The 18,051-nt window shown below is 55.9% G+C and overlaps 3 protein-coding genes across 8 annotated transcripts in view; 1 reads left to right on the top strand and 2 right to left on the bottom strand.

Moving 5' to 3' along the window:
* The window catches only part of RNF123 (ring finger protein 123), a 50,473-nt gene extending 47,719 nt beyond the window's left edge, over positions 1-2,754 (top strand). For both annotated transcript variants that reach the window (XM_050904532.1, XM_050904531.1), the window contains exons 35-38: positions 1,357-1,499; positions 1,876-1,970; positions 2,073-2,158; positions 2,260-2,754. In XM_050904532.1, the coding sequence (XP_050760489.1) occupies positions 1,357-1,499; positions 1,876-1,970; positions 2,073-2,158; positions 2,260-2,359 (424 nt within the window). In that variant the 3' untranslated portion in view covers positions 2,360-2,754. The remainder of the gene's footprint in view (positions 1-1,356; positions 1,500-1,875; positions 1,971-2,072; positions 2,159-2,259) is intronic.
* A 95-nt stretch (positions 2,755-2,849) lies between these two features.
* Positions 2,850-5,226, bottom strand: GMPPB (GDP-mannose pyrophosphorylase B). 2 transcript variants are annotated; one of them, XM_050904533.1, is made up of 8 exons: positions 5,098-5,226; positions 4,943-5,023; positions 4,812-4,860; positions 3,955-4,256; positions 3,800-3,878; positions 3,577-3,704; positions 3,142-3,391; positions 2,850-3,044 (listed from the first exon to the last, which is right to left on the bottom strand). In XM_050904533.1, the coding sequence occupies exons 1-8, from the start codon at positions 5,224-5,226 to the stop codon at positions 2,908-2,910; spliced, it is 1,155 nt and encodes a 384-aa protein (XP_050760490.1). In that variant the 3' UTR covers positions 2,850-2,907. The 2 variants fall into 2 exon arrangements, with proteins under 2 accessions (XP_050760490.1, XP_050760491.1); XM_050904534.1 differs by having other exon boundaries at positions 2,850-3,039; positions 3,209-3,391.
* Positions 5,227-5,932: 706 nt separating this feature from the next.
* The window catches only part of IP6K1 (inositol hexakisphosphate kinase 1), a 39,339-nt gene continuing 27,220 nt past the window's right edge, over positions 5,933-18,051 (bottom strand). For 2 of the 4 annotated variants that reach the window (XM_050904676.1, XM_050904675.1), the window contains 5 exons: positions 15,064-15,409; positions 12,484-12,694; positions 11,674-11,858; positions 9,351-9,526; positions 5,933-8,467 (listed from right to left, as the gene is read on the bottom strand). In XM_050904676.1, coding sequence (XP_050760633.1) covers positions 7,958-8,467; positions 9,351-9,526; positions 11,674-11,858; positions 12,484-12,694; positions 15,064-15,286 — 1,305 coding nt within the window. In that variant the 5' untranslated portion in view covers positions 15,287-15,409 and the 3' untranslated portion in view covers positions 5,933-7,957. The remainder of the gene's footprint in view (positions 8,468-9,350; positions 9,527-11,673; positions 11,859-12,483; positions 12,695-15,063; positions 15,410-18,051) is intronic. The other 2 variants (XR_007767232.1, XM_050904677.1) reach the window with 2 other exon arrangements.

Below are 18,051 nucleotides of genomic sequence, written 5' to 3'. Positions count from 1 at the left end.
AGCCATCCGGCGAATGGGCAGGGCGATGCGCAGCCGGCACTGGCCCTGTGTGGTCGCTTGTCCCCAGGGGTGCTCAGGGCCATTTCGCCAACCCTCCGGCCTTACCGGTGCGCAGCCGCCGTCCCTCCCGCTGGAGAACAGCAACCTTGACCGGCTGTAATCCGTAAGGCGGCCGTGCTGGCTGCTCCGCGACTGCCCAGCCTCTGGGAGGATGCTGGAATAAACCCAGCCCATCGTCACCTCTGGGAGTCCCTCGTGTCCGATCCTGCACCCAGGCTGGGAGTGGGGATGGTGGTCATCTCCACTCCACCCCCCCCACCCCCCCACCCACCCCCTGCTGCTTAGCACCCAGTTGTGGTCCTTTCTGCTGCTCTCATCTTCACCACCCCCTGCATGAGCTGGCAGGGGACCTCCCCCTCCCGCCCCAGCACCCCTGGCCATGGGGTGAGCAGGGCTGGCTGATCCCGGTGGGGTCCCCACAGCAGAGAGGGGGTTCCGCGGGCTGCCGGCGCAGAGAGGGTGGCCACAGGGTGAAGGACGCGCAGGAATGTCATTACCCAGAGCCCGGGCGTGTTAGTGGGAAGTGGAAAGCCGGGCTGGGGAATTGGTTTCCATTAGGGCAGCAAAAAAGCTAATTTGGCAGCTGTGGCTGCCGTGCATCAAGGGGCTGTTTGTTAACCCCCTGCACCCCGGCCCAGGCTCAGCCTGCACCGCTGGCCTTCTTCCTTGCCCCCGCTTGCTTCCTGCCGCTGGGGCAGCTGTGCTTGCCTGAGGGCTGGCCATGGAGCCAGCTCTGCTCCTTGCTAAGGGCTGTGAACAGGCCACAGCACTGGTGCCTGATGGAGATGCTCATTAAGGTGCCCTTCATCTGTCCTGGCTGTCCCCACTGATGCTTGAAGCCAGGGAGAGCCATGACTGCTCCCTCCTGCCTTGTGGGGGCACCCACTCGCCCTGGGGGCACCTTGAGCCATCCCCTTGGTGTAGGGGGGCCACAGCCCCCAGCATGAGGCTGCTGCGTGGCATCTCTCCTTTTACCCTTGAGGTGCTGTGAAGTGAGGGTAGTGCTGGCTGCTTCAGCCGCCTTGCAGCTCCCCAGGCTCAGCTGGGCATCAGTGCACGAGGGCTGCAGCCTCAGCAAGTGCTAATGCACCGTATCGATCCCCAGAGCCTCTGAGCAGGGGGGTGGGTGGAGGAGGAGGAGGAGGGCTGCTGCCCTTTGGCTGCATTCGAGCATATTTCCCCACCTCGATGCTGCCAGGAGTTGGGGGTGCCACCGTCTGGGGATGCAGCCGGGTGGCCTTGTGACCACAGGATGGGTTGTACCTAGGGCAGAGGCCTGACTGTGTCTCTTTGCAGGGCTGAGCGCGCGACGGCGGTGCTGCTGGCGGACCCCTGCTTCCAGCTGCGCTCCATCCAGTACCTGCTGGGTCACGCCGAGCCCTCGGCCCTGGCGGCTGCTGCCCCGGCCACGGACAAGCGCCATTTCTCCCTGCACACCTGTAAGTGTCAGCATTGCACGGGGAGCTGGGCTCTGCTCACTACCCAGCCACGGCTGGGATGGGGGGGACGGGGCTGCTGGCATCTATGTCCCCTGCGACATGTCCCAGCCCCCTTAGCCCTGGGGACAGGGGTCCATGGCTCCCCAGTTGCTCCTGAGCAGTGGCACTTGGGATGGGGCTGAGTTCAGTGCCCGCTTTTGGCAGCACCCAATGTCCAGCTTGCTGCCCCCAGTGTGGGGATCCCTGTCCCCAGCACCAGGGTCCCTGTCCTGGCTGGTCCCCACGGGCAGCTGCAGCCCCCCCGTGCATCACCCAGCAGCCTCGGGGCAGCCCGAGGGTCACATTCACCCCATGCACACCCGGTTTGTCCCCACAGACACGGAGTACATCAGTGCTGAGGAGCTGGCGAAGGTGGACAAGATGCTGAGCCACCTGAGTGAGGAGTCTAAGCAGGCAGCTGCCACCACGCTGGTGAGTCCCCCCAGCCCGGTCCCCATACTCGGCAGCAGCCCTGGCTGCCCTGGGACACGGGGTTTTTGCTGCCACCGCTAACTGCCTGGTGCCTCCCCACAGCCCACCAGCGAGGAAGACCTGTGCCCCATCTGCTACGCACACCCCATCTCGGCCATCTTCAGACCCTGCTCCCACAAGTCATGCAAGTGAGTAGCTCACGTGCGCGACCCCCACCAGGGCGACTGCCAGCTCCTGGCCCCGCCACGCCGTGTGGGGGGAGCTCACGCTCTTTCCTCCTCTGTCCCAGAGCCTGCATCAACCAGCATCTGATGAACAACAAGGACTGCTTCTTCTGCAAGGCCACCATCACGGGGGTGGACGACTTCACCAAGCCAGCCAGCTCGTAGCGCCCAGCCCCATACCACGGGCTCCCCCAGCTGCCGCATGCTGGCTTCTCCCCAAACACTCACCCTGCCCAGGGCCGTGGGGCCCTCACCCGCAGGGCCAGGACCCAGCACGGTGCTGCAGCGTGGGGCAGGGAGCTGCAGGGAGGGAGAGGCCGGTGGGAGGAAGGCCCGATGCCAGGCTCTGGGGCCAGCGTCCCCCTCACCCAGCGCCTGGGCCGCGGCAGCCTCTCTGCCCCAAGGGCCATTCTCAGGGAGGGGAGCCCAAGGCCTCGGCTCCGTGGCAGCGCCGGGAACACGCGGCAGCGCCGGGGCAGGGGGGCCAGGCTGGGCGTTCGGGCTGTTAACTTGCCCCTGGCTGGGGGCTGACTTCATGAAATGCAGCATTAAATTATTCTTCCTTATGTGGTGCCCTGAGACACGGGGAGGGGAAGCCAGGCCATGGCGAGCGACCCAGCACTCGGGCCATGCTCAGAGGATGCTCAGCAGCAGATGGAAATATAAATATTTAATCCAAGCAGAGCCAGGAGCGCAGGGCCCACCGGGGGCTGCTACATGATGATGCGTGGCTCTGGCACGGACTCGGCAATGGACTTGTGGGGTAGCACGTTGGCCCCATTGAGGTAGAGCTCATCGTTGACGATGACGTCCTCGCCCAGCACTGTCACGTTCTCCATGCGTACCTGCCCCAGAGAGGCCCAGTCATGTCTGCCCCAGCTCAGGGCTCAGTGCCACACTCCTGCTCCTGCCCGCAGGCGCCAGCGCATCCCTCCATCCCTTCAGCCGCAGCCCAAGGAGGCGGGAGGGCAAGAGCTGAGCCCCAGTCCCCCGTGGGGGCACCCATGTCCTCACCCACTGCCCCACGGAGCAACTCCAGCCCACGATGCAGGACTCCAGCCAGGAGTGGGAGCGGATGCGGGCCCCCTTCAGCACAGTGCAGCGTTTGATGCGCACCCCGTCCTCCACCACCACGCCGGCCCCTATCGTCACGTTGGGGCCGATGATGCAGTTTGCCCCAATCTTGGCGCTGGGGTCCTGGAAGGAAGAGGGGCTGTGCCGGGGCCGGGAGGGCAACCATAGCTCTCGGCACGGCCCACGCCACTCGGCCAGTGTGGGGACAGGAGGGCACAGCTTGAGGACAGCAGCGAGGACAGTGGTGGGAGGACACGGAGAGCCTGTGACGTGTGCCCGGGGCTGGTGTGCTGGGGGCTGGCACTTACCACCAGCACGTTCCCTACGACACCGGGCCCCGAGTGCAGCTTCTCGGGGTGCTGAGCCCGCAGCGCCTGCAGGTACATGCACATGCCCGTAAGGAAGTCCTTTGGCTGCCCAATGTCCATCCAGAAGCCTGCGGGGACAGAGCCGCAGTGACAGCCCCCAGCGTGGGGGTGGCAGTGCAGGCAAGACCCTGCCATGCTGCCTGCACCGTGCACAGGGCCTTACCCTGCAGCTCCATGGCGTAGAGCTGCCCTTCCTGCGCCATGGCTGGGAAGATCTCCTTCTCGATGGAGGTGGGGCGCAGCTGCAGGGACAGGGCACAGGGCTGAGCAGGGGGCCCGGCCCCGCAGCCTGGCCCAGCCTGGTGCTCCAGCCCGTACCTGGATGCGTTGCAGGATGCCGGGGCTGAAGATGTAGAGCCCGGCGTTGATCTTATTGGACACGAAGACGCGTGGCTTCTCCACGAAGCGGCAGATGCGGCCGGTGTCGGCCTCACTCACCACCACGCCGTACTTGGCTGGCTCCTCCACGCGGGTCACCACCAGCGAGCCCTCGCCGCCGTGCTGCTGGTGGAAACGGGCCAGCGCCGCGAAGGGGAACTCGCAGATCACGTCGCTGTTGAGGACAAAGAAGGGCTCCCCGCCCTCGGCCAGCAGGTCCCGTGCCAGCGCCAGTGGCCCCGCTGCCCGGCCGTGAGTGACACCGCAGGGACGGGGTGAGCCCAGTGCCCGGGTCCTTCTGGCCCCACCTGTGCCCGTCCCAGTAGCCCTGCTCGCCCCTGGCTCTCCCAAGCCCGCAGTCCCCCTGGATCCTCACCCGGCCCCGCTGTCCCTGGTCCTTCCTGCGCTTGTCCTGATGTCCCTGGTCCCTCTCATCCTGCCCATACCCATCCTAGCATACCCCTCCCAGTGTCCCCAGTGATCCCCAGCCCTACACATCCATACCCACCCTGCTGCCCATGGTGTCCTCCTCCCAGCATCCCCCAGCCCTACCCATACCCACACTGCTGCCCATGGTGTCCTCCTCCTGGTGTCCTCAGTGTCGCCCAGCTCTACCCACATCCACCCTCCTGCCCATGCTGTCCCCCTCCCAGCGTCCCCAGCCCTACCCGTACCCATCCCGGTGTCCCCAACCCTCAGCCCACCCTGTACCCACCCGCTGTCCCCGGGCCTCCTCCGCCCTGCCTGCGCCCACCCCAGCCCACCGCCTCTGCCCCCGCCCGCTGCCCGCACCCTACCTGTGCCCAGCGGCTCCTTCTCGTGAGACAGGGAGATGCGGATGCCGAGCTGCGGGCACAGGGTGAGCGGCGGGTGCGGGGCGGGTTGCGGGGGGGGGGAGATGGCGGGGGGGGGGAAGGCGGGGCCTTACCCGCTGCTCCTGCTCCCGCATGGCGGCCCCCAGCGCCTCCGACATGTAGCTCACCGCCAGCACCACGTGGGTGACGCCCGCCTGCGGGAGCGCAGGTCAGCCGGCGGCGGGGCGGCCTCCGCGCCCCCCCCGCCGCCCCCCGCCGCCGCCCCCACCTGCCGGAGGGCCTCCAGCTGGTGCAGCAGCAGCGCCTTGTTGCAGAACTCCACCAGCGGCTTCGGCCGGCTCAGGGTCAGCGGCCGCAGCCGCGTCCCGAAGCCGCCCACCAGGATCAGCGCCCGCATCCCCCCGCCGCCCCGCGCCCGCACCGACACGTCAGCGCCGCGCGCGCCTTTCGCGTCACCGCCGCCCGCCCCGGCCCCCCCCCCCCCCGCCTCCGGCCCCTACCGCCCGCCCCGGGCCCTAGCGCCCGCCGCCGCCCCGGCGGCACCCGGGCGGGATGCTGGGGGAAAAAAAGCAGGCGGAGAGCGGAGAGCAGCGGCACCGCGGGCACCCGCCGCGCTGCGGGGGCACAGGGGCCCGCTCGCCTCCCGCCCCGCCGCGGGAGCTGCAAGGTCGGGTCGTTGCTGCGGCCCCACCGCAGCCTGCCCGGGGCCGGTGCTCTCCCGCGGGGCGAGCAGGATGGGGGCGCCCGCCGATGAGCAGAGCCGGCCCCGGCCCCGGGGGTGAAGTTTACGGCCGGCGTCCTGCCCGAACCCGGCGCCGGCTCCTGCCCACCCCAGTGCCCGGGCTCAGACGGCGGGAAGGCAGGCACGGCACACCACGGACAAAAACAGATCCTTTAATTGTTTTTTGGTTCTCCGTGAAGCACAAACAGGGTGATTATTCATGTAAAAACAAACGGGGGTCAAGGCTATGTACAAGCTGTGGAGCCCCACCGCGGTGGTCCAAAGGGAAGGGGAGAGGCGGCTCCCCCGGAGCACAGGCAGCGCGCCCCTGCCCGCGCCCGGCCCTAGCGAGGAAGGGGAGCGGCGGGAGCCAGCGGCGGGGGACGCCGAGGCGCTCCCCCGGAGGAAGGGCCCTGCGCCTGCCCGAGCGCAGCCCGCCGGGGAGCGGGACACCGCACGGCGGGCTGCGAGGGGGCACGCTGGGGCAGGGGCAGGGAGGGCAAGGCGGCTGCTCCAGGTACCTGGGGCAGCCGCTGCTCCAGCTGCTCAGCCGGCCTCGCTCCCTCCTCCAAACCTGTTCCCTGAAAATCCCGTGAGCCCTGCCCGGCGCGGCAGCGACGCGCAGAAGCCATGAAGAAGCAACCCAGCGCAGGGCAGCGTGGCATGAATGAAGGTCCTCGTCCAGAGAGCTGGGGGAGCGGTGGCTCGGGCAAGCTTTTGAGTAGCTGGGAGACAGGCAGAGAGGTACGATTTAGGACAAAGCTGGCACTTCCCCGGCCCCCTTCCACACCCAGTGCCGCAGACCTGTGCCTGCTGGGGCAGCTACAGCTGGCCGCCAGCCGAGCACAAACACTTTCCAAGCAGACCGTGCACACACAGAGCCAGCACACATGCTACATGCGAGTATTCCCCAAACAAGCTTTCCTGAAGTAAAAAAAAACAAAAACAAAAACAAAAAACCCAAACACAAACAAAAAACCCTAACCTTGGCCTTGCAGGTACCCAGGCAGTTTCTCAGGCAGCCAAGGTAATAGTAACGCCATGGAACAAGTCAGTGACACCAGGGAGGGAGCAGCTGGGGGTCCCAGCACAGAAACACAGGGGGGTGATGCAGAGCGGGGTACGGTTCGGTACCACCAGGCCACAGTATCAAACGTTAATGCCCTCATCAAGGGAAGCCGTAGGTAAAGCAGTGGCTCAGGGAGGGAGCCCAGGCAGCAGAGCGCATCCCAGCTGGCTGTTTCATCCACAAACTGGTCGTTTATTTTGGGAAAGACTGACTCCGTGAAGCAAAGCTAAACAGTCAGGCGATGGCACTCACCACGCAGCCAGGTCCCCCCTCACCTGCCCCCCTGGAGACCCCCAGGGAGGAGAAGGGGGGGGGTCAGCCCTAACCCTTGGCCTCCCCTTCCACCATCCCCGTGCACGGACCTGCCGGAAGAGCAGGGGCTGCAGGGCAGAGCCCTGCCGGGGAAGAGGGCAGCCTTGTGCTGGAGGGACATACTCGCATGCCACCTGTGGGACCAACATTACACGACAGGAAGGGTTGAAATGGTCCAAAAACACCCCGCTGCACAGCTGGGGTCACGTTAACTGCTACAGATACTATTGCTAGCCCAGGAGCTGAGTTCTTGCTTGGTCAGTGGTCCAGGGCAGAGTTGCTCTTGCAGAGCCCCGTGCCTGCCTGTACGCAGGCCTGCCCGTGCCACCCCATCGGGGAGCGAGCAGACCCCGGGCTGGAGCACAACTCCAGGTGCGTGGCATTCCCGCCCGGCCGCAGCTCTGCCAGGGGTTGCATTTGGTCATTTTATTTCCGTGTTTGGGTTGGTTATTCACAGTGCCCAAACAGCGGAAAAAGGCAGCATCAAAAGCAAAGCCCCATCGGCAAAACCCAGGGCAGAGCTAGCGACACCAAACGCACAGACCAGCACCTGTGCTGCTCACCGTCAGCCCCACAGACGCTGCCGACTGTTAGTTGAGCGCCCTTTCCAAATAACTCAGGAGAATCTCGAAGGGAAGGCTCTCCCGGGGGCTCCTGAGGCAGGAGGCTCCTCACGCCACAGCTCCAGCCCCCCGAAGAGCCCCGGGCTCTCCTGCTTTCTCTTCCCTACGTCCAGGTCCTCCCTCCAGAACGCACACGCAACGAGCGAAGAACCGGGACACCCAACACTCAGCAGGCATCTACGGAGCCTCCTCCAGAATGCAGAGCTAGTGCGGTCAGAACCATCTGGTCGGCATGAGGAGCTCTTCCATCCTGCCTCCCCTCAGCTCTTCTATCCAAGTACATTTAAAAACAATGGAGCAATACAATTGTTTAAAACCAAAGTTGTCTGCTTTTTTCCTGTGGTAGTAGGTGGTCTTGTCTGCTCCTGCCACCAGGACAAGAATAAGAGGCCGTAGCCCAGGGCTACTGGTTTTCCTCACGCATCTGTTCCATGATGTTGATGAGGCTTTCCAGCCCAAATACATAACCCATGTCGGGTCCGTCATGCACAGTGGGGTCATCGCGAAAGCCTTTGAACGTGCTGTGTGCAAAGTCAATCATACGCACGTCCACCTTGGGCTGGGCCGAGGAGCCGGGCTCCGTGCTGCCGCCATCCTGAAGGCTCTCCGGGAGAGAGCTGTCCACCCGCTTCAGGCGCATCTCCGGCCGGCGCTCCACAAACATCCCTGCCCTGCTGTCCTTCCCATCGTAAATGATGAGAAGGGAGCTGGAGTAGAAGCGGTAGGAGGCCTGTCTCTCCAAAACCGCCTTCAGGCTTCGCAGTTTGGCGAGGACAGGCTCAAAGAGGTCCTTGCGCAGCTCAATGCCGTTGTGGAGATACTGGTAGAGGGCATTGCGGAAGCCCTCGATGGAAAGACCGCGTCCATAGTATTTATTCCTGCATAAGTAATGCCCTGTGTCCAGCTGATAGACCTAAAACACCAAAAGGAAACACACATCAAGTGGGAGCAACATGGTTAAGGCCACACAGAGAGCCTTGAGCTGTCCTGCACGACAGGGCAGAGGGAACTCATTCTGTCCCCACCACGCCCGAGAGGGAGCAGGAAACAGTTCTGCCTGCTCCCTGAATCTCAAAGCAGCTCACGGGTGCATCCCACAGGCACAGTCAGGGTGCCCAAGCACTGGTTCTCTCCCAGGACACCCAAAAGGCAGCTCACCAGTCCGAGCATCCCCAAGAGGCATGGCACAACAGAGCCTGAGGCTTAAAAAGCAAAGTCTTACAGCAACTCGGACAACCCTCTGGCAGCGAGAGCTGCCAGGACCTATTGCGTTATTATGTGGCATGTGATTAATGAGGGGCCCTCATTGCTTCAGAGTCTGTGGGCAGAGATCTGGACTACAAGATCCTTCTGCGGGTGGGGAAAGGAGTGACGATTGCACAACAGCACCAGCAGCAAACCCTTGTGCACAGGGCCTAGCCACAAGAGGAGAGCAACTTCTTAACTCTCAATACAGTGCAGTAGCAAATGTCAGCTGACGCTGGGACGGAGGGACACCTCCCTCCCCAGGCATCATGATTCTAGCTGAACACTGAGCCACAAAAATAATTTTATTAGAAAATCCTCTAATTGTCTGTGAACAAAACAGCTTTGGATAAAGGAGGTCATCTCAGGAGAAGCAGGTTCCTTTGTTCTACGCTTAGAAATGAAGACAAAAAGCATGTAGCATGAACACTGGTGTACCTACCTGAAGTGGGAGACTCTGTAACGCAGCGCTCAGCAGAACACACTAACTGGGAGGTCTAACGGGGCTGCGAAAAGGACCATGCAGCACCTGCAGCCTCGGGGATCCCTACCTGCATCCCACACACGCGCACGCCCAAGGTGGCAGAAGTGCTCTGTTCACACTTCTTCATCTGCCGAGCAGCCTTCTCCTCAGACGCATCATCTCCGTGCTGCCTGGTCCCCATCTTCAGATCAAGTACGCAGGGAAGCCTGAAGTGATGCACCACGTTCTCCAGCAAAAGGAACTCTGGGAGACGTGTCAAGGAGAGCTCACCTGTCAGAGATACCGCTCCCCAGGGCCACCACAGACAGGGACTTGGGCCAGCATGAGATAGGGTCGGGCAACAAGTGTATAGGAACCAAAGAACAGACGGAGCAAACCGTTTGGGGAGGTGAAGAAAAGGACAAAACCCAAACAGTGGCGCCCAGGCTTTGACAGTTGGTAGAAGTCAGCCTGGAAAGTGGAATGGCCAACAGTAAGCAAGGAGATCACAGGCAGGCGTACTGGAAACTCAGCAGGAGGAACCAAAGAGCAAAACGCTAGCGTCAGGAAACAGACGGTATGCTAGTAAGAATTGCTGATACATTAAGGGAGAGCTTAAAAGTCTAATCAAATTAGCAATTTAACCATATGGATAAACAATACAATCCCCACGGACCAAAGACTCAAGGCTGAAGTAATAGCACAGTACTGTTGCTATTGGCCTGCCCAGAACAGCAACACCGCCCGACACACAGGGGGAAACCGGGGAGGCTACAAAGGCAGGAAACAGAACAGTAACGGGAGCCTTCGATTACCAGCACGCACAATGGGCAAACCCTCCATCAGGGCACAGCGCTGAGAACAAACCCGAGGCGATCAGTGCAGCAGCTTGTCCCAAAGGGGAAAACACAACCCTGAAGTTTGCCCTGCAGGGCACGGTTCAACACGTTACGCTGAAACAGCAACCAGAGCACAGCTAGGATAACCCTGCAAGGAAGTTTTAACATTTAGAAAAATCTATCATCAACTATGTTTGATTTTGAAAGAGGAACTTCATAAACATGAGGAAGTGTGATTAAAAAAAGAATAGGACAGCCAAAGAGAATTACTTCTCTGCAAGTGATGCAGGCTATTTAAAAATAAAAGCTGGAAACTCAAAGCACACATTTGAGAATAGGAAAAGGAAGCCCACACAGTTAAAATGAAGAAGAATACAGCTATTAAAAGTAAGTTTGTTTCTATGTGAGGAAAACAGAATCAAGCTCCAGCAGGTGAAACAAAAAAAACCCACAACCGGGCAAGTTTGGGACAAAAGCACAAGAAGTCATTTGCAAAGGCACAGAAAATAACAAATCCATCTTCAACCATACGAAGAAGCCAGTCAGACTGCCCGAAGAGCTTAAAGACGAAGTACAAAAGGAGCTCCAGGGGAGGGGTGTGGGATGGGGGTGTGTGAAGACACTGACCCCCTAAGAAGAGAGATAAGATTAATATTTTGCTTCTTTGTTTACTGGGGAAGAGCTTAGGGGGTTCCCAAGCCAGAACTCTCTTTCTGAGTTCAGAGAATTCTCAAACTGGAATGCCAAGCGAAGAGATCGCATGTTCATGATCCATGCTCTTCAACAAGTGATCCAGAAGAGTGAGTGAACAGTGAGATGACAAATTTGCTCAAAGTACTAAGTTACTCAAGGTTGCAAAAATGAGGAACAGTTGTGAAAAACTCCGCAAGGATCTTATGAGACTGACTTGGCCATTAAATGGGTGGGCAAAATTCACTAAAGTTTACACGCAAGATGATAAACATAAGGAGAAAAATATTTTTAATGCATAAAGCAATGTGTTCTGAGACAACTATTAGCAGTCAGGAATGGGACCTTGGGGTAATGAAATAGCATTTAGAAGAAGAGAGTGTGTTAGGAATTATGAGGGAGGAGAGACAACAGCATTGAACACCAGTGGAAATCTCTGCTTCAGCTGCATCCTCCATACTGTGTGCAGTTCTGGTCACTGTCTCCAGAAGGATACAGCAGAACTGGAAGAGACTCAAGAAAGGTGACAAGGACCAACACAGCTCCCTCCCAAGGGATTACTGAACAGGGCAGACCTGCATCTGCTGCCAGGCAAAGCCCGATGTGAAAAACTACAGTTTAAAACACAAGCCAAAGAGAAGGACCAGAGAAGAAACAAAACGTGGGGTCCAGTCAGAAACATGGCTCCTCTGAGCATCAGACATTAGTGTCACTGCATGGGAAGCAGGAAGGAACAGTAAAAAGAAACACGTAATACAACTTTGGTTGTGTGAAGGATGGGAAACCAAAGGAAACGCAGGCCTAGCTGCCTCAGGCACAAACGTGTAAGGCCAGGGCAGCAGCAGCAACCTGACACATTCAGTTCTGCTTCCCAAAGGATACTGTAGAGTTTTCGGTCTTTGGACTCTGACCGCATGCGGCTCAGCTGCTGCTTATGACAGCGCAGGCTCCAGGGGTTATAGCTGATTTTTTCAGAGCTCAGACCGCTGTTCCCATCCAACATCTGAAACGGAACATCTGAATGGATGTGCAAGTCCACCCTGGGACTCTTCGTTTCCTGGATGCTGCTGGTATAAAGAGAGAACAAACTTGCCTGTTAGAATCCATGCATTCTCCAGATACTTACGACTGTCACATCCTCCCCTTGCACACAACTGTCTCCTGTTCCTTCTCCTGCTGCACACTTCACACAATGCGAACCTTCTTAACAGCAAATCCTCACCAATACCCTGGGCTGTGGACCCACGCTCAAGGATCTGGTCTCTCTAACATCTCTGCTAGGCATTGTATTGTAATTGATAGAGTAAGCAGGAACATTTGTTTCTCAGGGAGCTCTGGCTGGTGTGAGGAGGCAGAGACCCATATTCAAAGTACCCTTGGAAGAAACCTCTGGGTTAATAACCAGGTGGACTGAAGAGTGTTTGAATCTGCTCCACATGCTTTGGTTCCATATCCAATAAACTGCAAGGGTTATATCCTGTGTCAGAAGCATTCCATGTGGATGAGTTCGTCCTGACCCAGCAAAACTCCTGACACAGTCTGTAGTGCCACAGTGTGCCAGGCTAGCAAGTGCAAGACAGCCTGGCCCCTGTATGGAAGTGCAAAATGCCCTCAACAAAAGGAGCACCAGAACTGAAAGGGGAAGAGAGATTTCCCACTCATCATGTTGTCACTGGGCCCTCAAAGTTTTACCTTTCAGTGCTGTCACTGGCCAGGCCAGGCTTTTCCTCCTTGTGCTCAGTGCCACTGCTTGATCTGTGAAGGCTCCGACGCGAGTGCTTGCGTCGTGGCTGGTCCCGCTCTGGCATATCATCCTGCTCCAGAGCCTCGTTCTCCACGTAGGGATAGGCCACCAGGTTAATGTAGCCGTCGCTGTCTCCCTCAAAACAGACAGATACCACACCTGCCAGAGAGAAGTGGCATGTCAGTTCTGTTTCCCAGGGGAGGGAATACACAACCACTAGCACCCAAATGTTCAAGAGGAGAGAGGAAAATGTAGCTCACAGAGCAGCGAAGCAAATCCAAAGCAATGAAAGGAGGTTTAAGACTACAAGAATCCAAATGCTGTCAGCACAGCACAGAGGAGAAATACCCCAAATAGTGCTCTGTGTCACTACCTGAGCGAACAGCCAGCAGCAGCAGGGGAAGCTCTGCCACCCACAGGAAATTATGGACAAAAGCAGAGCTGGTAGGCTGAGGGGTGTGATTATTTCCTTCCATTCAGTCTTGCAGCAAATGTCATCAAATGGGAGAAAGTCAAGCACAGTCTACCAAGATGTTGATGGGGGCAAAGCATATGAAATATACATCTAGTTCATTTGGGTAAGTATCTATGTCTTGCAGAAGCATTCCTGCTGTTGACAAGGACATCGCTGGCCAAGGAAGAGCGTGCTTTCTCTGCTAAAGGAGCTCTCCAGCATCTGAGCTATGAAGTACAGAGCTCTGAGGCTGAGGTGACACCTGCCACTCTTATCACAAGTCAGCCAGTCTTGCAGAAAAGGGATCTGCAAGGTCCCACAGCTTCCTAGCAATAAGAACAGGGGGCCCTGGAAGTAAAACTACCTCAGCCAGGTGCAGGCAAGCAGGACCACTTGGGTCCTGTCCAGTTTTACCTTCTGAAGGCTCCTGGAAAGCACTATAGTTCAGGGGAAGGTATAGATCTTTCACAGCACAGACTCTGAATATATCTAGCTGGCCAGCCACAGAGCAGGACAGCTGACACTTCTAGTTAGGACTGACATCTACATCTTTGGGACTCCCCCAGCCCTGAAAATGAGGCTATCGGCCCATCTCCTAACTTGCAATGACAAAAATGTTTCATTAGCTTGTCACCAGTATTGAATAGCTGCCAGGAGTATCAGATGCTAGATGCACCGAATCAAACGATTCGTCACAAACGTGAGGAAACCTTGCACTGCTCAGTTGATGCAGGCCATCACATTACCGTCCTTCCTTTTTCCTTATCTGCACATGACAATGCTAACAAGGTTCAGGCGGCTCAACACAACTTCAGAGCAGTTCAGGACTCTAGCATGTCACTACATAAATGCTACTCCAAGTGCTTTGGCTGCCTGGACGTGCTCCTCAAGATATCTCTGTGAAAGGTCAATCTTACAGTAACATCCGAGTGCTCAGACAGGAAATATCATCCCCAATATTCCTCTCCCCCAGATCAGTAGGAACAATTTCTGGGACTATCAGGAAACTGCACGGGACTCTCAGAAGAAATCCCACACTGGGGTGGAGGTACACATCCTATGCCTTTAGGCTACCAGGAAGTATCTGACTTCACAAAGACAGGTCTCCATCTGGACTATCAGCTTCATCAGTTTTAACACATCTCCCACAGAAAGCCTGACATTGTATCGATTCTAGTAACTACACAGGCTTCAGCTGGGATTTCTGATAGGTCACTAGAGCACCGTACGGTCCCAGAGCGGCTTGAGGGTACAAGAGGACCCGTCTGTTGGAGCCCGCATCTTTCATTCATGACCTGCACACAGATACAGGTAGGTAAGCTGACACTGCTTTGAGACCTTCAGGCTGCAGCCAGATCAAATGGCAAGACCCTGAACAGATGGTGGTCCCAGCTGTCTGTGAAGCACCATCTTCCCAATGCCACGCGGTGACCAAGAAGCAGAGGCAACAGGAACACCGAGTCCCCCAGAAGGCTACCTGTCAGTGTCACCATCCTGAATACAAACACATGGCAAAAAGTGTTTCGAACTTCTGAAAGATACAGATGAGCTGCCAACCTCCCGCAATGATACAGACACTGGAAAATTCCATTCCTTCAAAGCGGCTGGGGACAAGGCTTCACCTCAGCGCTGGGAAAGAAAATTCCTGCTTCAGCAGCTTTCTGGTATGGGTCCATAAAAGAGATGGGATGAGGAAGCAATAAATTACAGGACTGGAATGTACAAATGCTCAGTATATGATCTAACTTCATTTGCTCAAGGTCAAGGCTGTAATTGACAATAACTTGGTAGTAAAATTACTTCAGTTACACATCCATAACCTTAAGCTTCAGAGTACAACTGTCACACTGCATATTCTCTGTCTAGAAAGAGGAGCACATTAAACTCCACATGCCTACAAAAAAGGACTTCCTCCCTTCCAAGCGCTCCTATCAAATTGCTAGCCCACAAAAGAGAATAAAAAGCCACAAATAAAATGACACCAAAAGACAGCAAGACACCAGCAGCTGCAGGAAAATGAGAGGGCAGGTTCTTGAAGCACATAACTGCATTCTGGAATGACAAGAGGCCTCACCTTTGTACTCAGGTGTGAACTCCTTCATCTCCGGGGGCAGAGACTCATAGAAGCGCTGTTCTCTGGTAATGAGGGGCTTGCAAACAGTATGGTCGTCGTAGCGCATCATGCTGCTGTGGCCGCCCACCTGGTGAATGAAAGGCTCCAGCAGGACCCCCCGGTCTCCAGATCGAGTGGCATTCTTGCCATACTTGCCCACTTCCATGGTTTGACAAACACACATTGCGTTGGGCACCAGTTGCACTCTTGGAGCATGGGGAGAGCCACATGGGCTGGGAGGGGTAGCTCAGCAGCGGTCGGGCAGCCACAGGGGGGAAATCCTGGCAATCTGCTTCCTTACAGTGATCTGAAAAAGCAAAGGAGATTCCTGTGAATGGAGGACCGCTTGCATTCACTCCCTGTTGGTTCAGAAAAGTTTTTGGTATTTATTTATATCCATAACTGTTCCTCTTCTGTTCTCTGTTTACATCCCATTTGTTCCAGCATGCTCCGCACCACCTCTTTAATCCTGCAGGTAAACACACACTAATTCTGAGGCAGTCTCATCTAGAGCTTCTCCAATAGGGTTCACAGTAGACAGGGAAAGGAGGAGATATGAGTATTCTGAGCCTCCCATCTTTAGAAAAATACTATTTCCTTCCTTTAGTTCATTTTATCAGTACAGCAACAAGCACAAACTGCGAGCTACACCACAATTAAAACCAAGCCCACACCTGCCTATCAGTAACAGTGACTGACACAGGCAGAACAAACGTTTCAAGAATCTCAATTCCACTTCTTATGTCTCTGCATTTTTAACATCTAAATAATTCCTGTTCACCTCCTACTCTAATACTGTTTCCTCCTTTACTGACTCGCTTCTCTTCAAGCTATGACATGAAAGACTCTCGGAATAAGACAGTCATTCTGTCGCTGTGCCTATGCTGCAACTGAATGGATTCCACTTGGATTCTCTCCTTTATTACTCTAAGCCCTTCCAGGACAACAACTATTTCCTGATGCTTTCACAGCACCTACATGCACAACAAGTCCCTGATCTCTCGAGGTAGGCAAGAGAGGTCACTAAATCCAAATGAGATTAGAAGTGCTTTGGAGAAGACAGATGCTCTTTTAATGTTTGCAGAGTGCCCCACACAGCCACAGGATGATGGAAAAGTAAAGCCGTCCAAATTCTCTCCAGATGATTTGCCCTTTCCAGCTTAGATCATAGCTGCTCCTGAGGCTGCTGGGGAAAACACCGCAGGATTTCCTCACAACGATGAGTTATCCAAAGTCTTTGGTACAAGAACCATATGGTGACTACAGTTTCTGAATTCATCAAATTTCCAGCTTCTTAGCACAGCCATAGCCGAGGGCAATAATTTAAGAACTGAGGGATCTTGGAGGCCCTGAACAAGGGACGCTGTTCAGGCTGTTCCTCATCTGGCCACGGGATGTCTCCTCAGCTACACAACACTGCCAGGCTGGGGGAAGTTCTGGATGAAGATGGGCTCTTCTCCCTCCCCTCCAGTTCAATCATGTAAGAGATGCAGCTCAAGAGATTCAAAAGGAGGGGCGATACTTCGTAACATGTTTAACCCAATCTAACCCAAAAGCTCCCCGCAACTGGACAATGCTTCTCTCTTCCTGACCGCATGTTCCTGCTCGCTCCCGCGCACTGCATTTTGGGATAGTATGAGTGTACGTACATTCGAGTTGAATCATCTCACGGATCCCATGGAGAACATTTCCTTTTGTGGTTACGTGACCACACAACTACATTCACTGTAAGGGGAACAATGTGAATATTTAGCTGGCTTTTAAGGTGGGGAGCAGGGAATAGGAGAGAAAAACCCCCAAACACCACAGACAGTCCCTCTCTGTAGCAACTCACATCAAAGTCTCTTCAAGGTATCCTTCAAAGTCTGTCTTCTAAACTCACTCAGAGTCTAAGTCGTATCACAAAGACAAAAACATGCTGTGGATTTCTCTCCTCCCTCTTATTTGCTTTATCAACAAGAAGAAATTTCAGCAGCAGAGGCTTGCTTACATCATACATGTTTTAGTTTGGTTTAATGGTAGTTAATATCAGAGAACAAGCAAGGTGCCAGCATCTGCAACAGATCAGCACTTCACAGATTTCAGACAAATGCTTTACAGACTTAAATCTCCCCTTGCTGACGCAGCTTTGTCTTGGATTTGGCTTCTTTTATTTTGCCAATGACTAAAGCAGAGTTTTCAGTTATTCCAAACAATATAGGGGACAAGTTTAACTTCATACCTTCCTGTAGTTTAAACTTCACAGGACAAGAGGAACAAGAGATTCATCTGTGTGATAGCAGTAGTTGCCATACTAAAGAGACATGCATATGATGCTCAGGTCTGGTACTAGTCCCAGTTTTCACTGAAAGCCAATCACAAAATGTCTCAGGGTCTCAGTTTTGCCAGTGACGGAAGGAAGTACTATTATCCATACTTTAGAGAAGGGGGATTATCTAAGCAGACTCATTAGCTTCAGACACCTTCACTAACTTCAGATGGAAATCACAAACACCCAGGCAGACACACACACGCCCCCTCCAAGGCCCATGCAGACTGTTCTCACAGTTAGGAGTGCCTCACCTATGGGCTACAGGCAGATTTTGGCCATCAGAGCAAGAGACTCGAACCCTTATGCCTACTTTCAGCAGCCTTCTTTCCTAACGGTGAGCAACAACAAGGCATATGCCACCTGAATTATTCTGAGGACAGCTGCCACCCACTCTGCAGAGTCCCTCAAGCCTTCTCCACTGCATGGCCTAGAGGTATCTGTGAGATGACTGCAGTCATCCAAGGGCTCCTGGGAAAGTGGCAATGAAAACAGGCTGCAGCCACCAAGAAGTGCCCCAGGCTCACTGCCAAGTACCCCACCAGCCCCAAGAAAACCCAACACGACAAGTTTCGGATGTGCAGGCACACTAGGAGGGAGTGACAGCCACAAAAAAAAACCCAAACCACATTCTGTGGCTG

The sequence above is a fragment of the Gymnogyps californianus genome, chromosome 13 (genome assembly GCF_018139145.2).
Source record: "Gymnogyps californianus isolate 813 chromosome 13, ASM1813914v2, whole genome shotgun sequence".
In the NCBI taxonomy this organism is placed as follows: Eukaryota; Metazoa; Chordata; class Aves; order Accipitriformes; family Cathartidae; genus Gymnogyps; species Gymnogyps californianus.
The sequence above is the reverse complement of the archived record's forward strand: the minus strand, read 5'-3'. Positions and strand labels throughout refer to the sequence as shown.

What these genes read in the sequence shown, in the direction of transcription:
- GMPPB (XM_050904533.1), bottom strand. Translation starts at nt 5,226, where the DNA reads ATGCGGGCGCTGATCCTGGTGGGCGGCTTCGGGACGCGGCTGCGGCCG. An exon ending in TGCGGGAGCAGGAGCAGCGG is followed by an intron (nt 4,861 to 4,942) that starts GTAAGGCCCCGC and finishes CTGTGCCCGCAG; the next exon opens with CTCGGCATCCGCATCTCCCT. An exon ending in GAAGGAGCCGCTGGGCACAG is followed by an intron (nt 4,257 to 4,811) that starts GTAGGGTGCGGG and finishes ACGGCCGGGCAG; the next exon opens with CGGGGCCACTGGCGCTGGCA.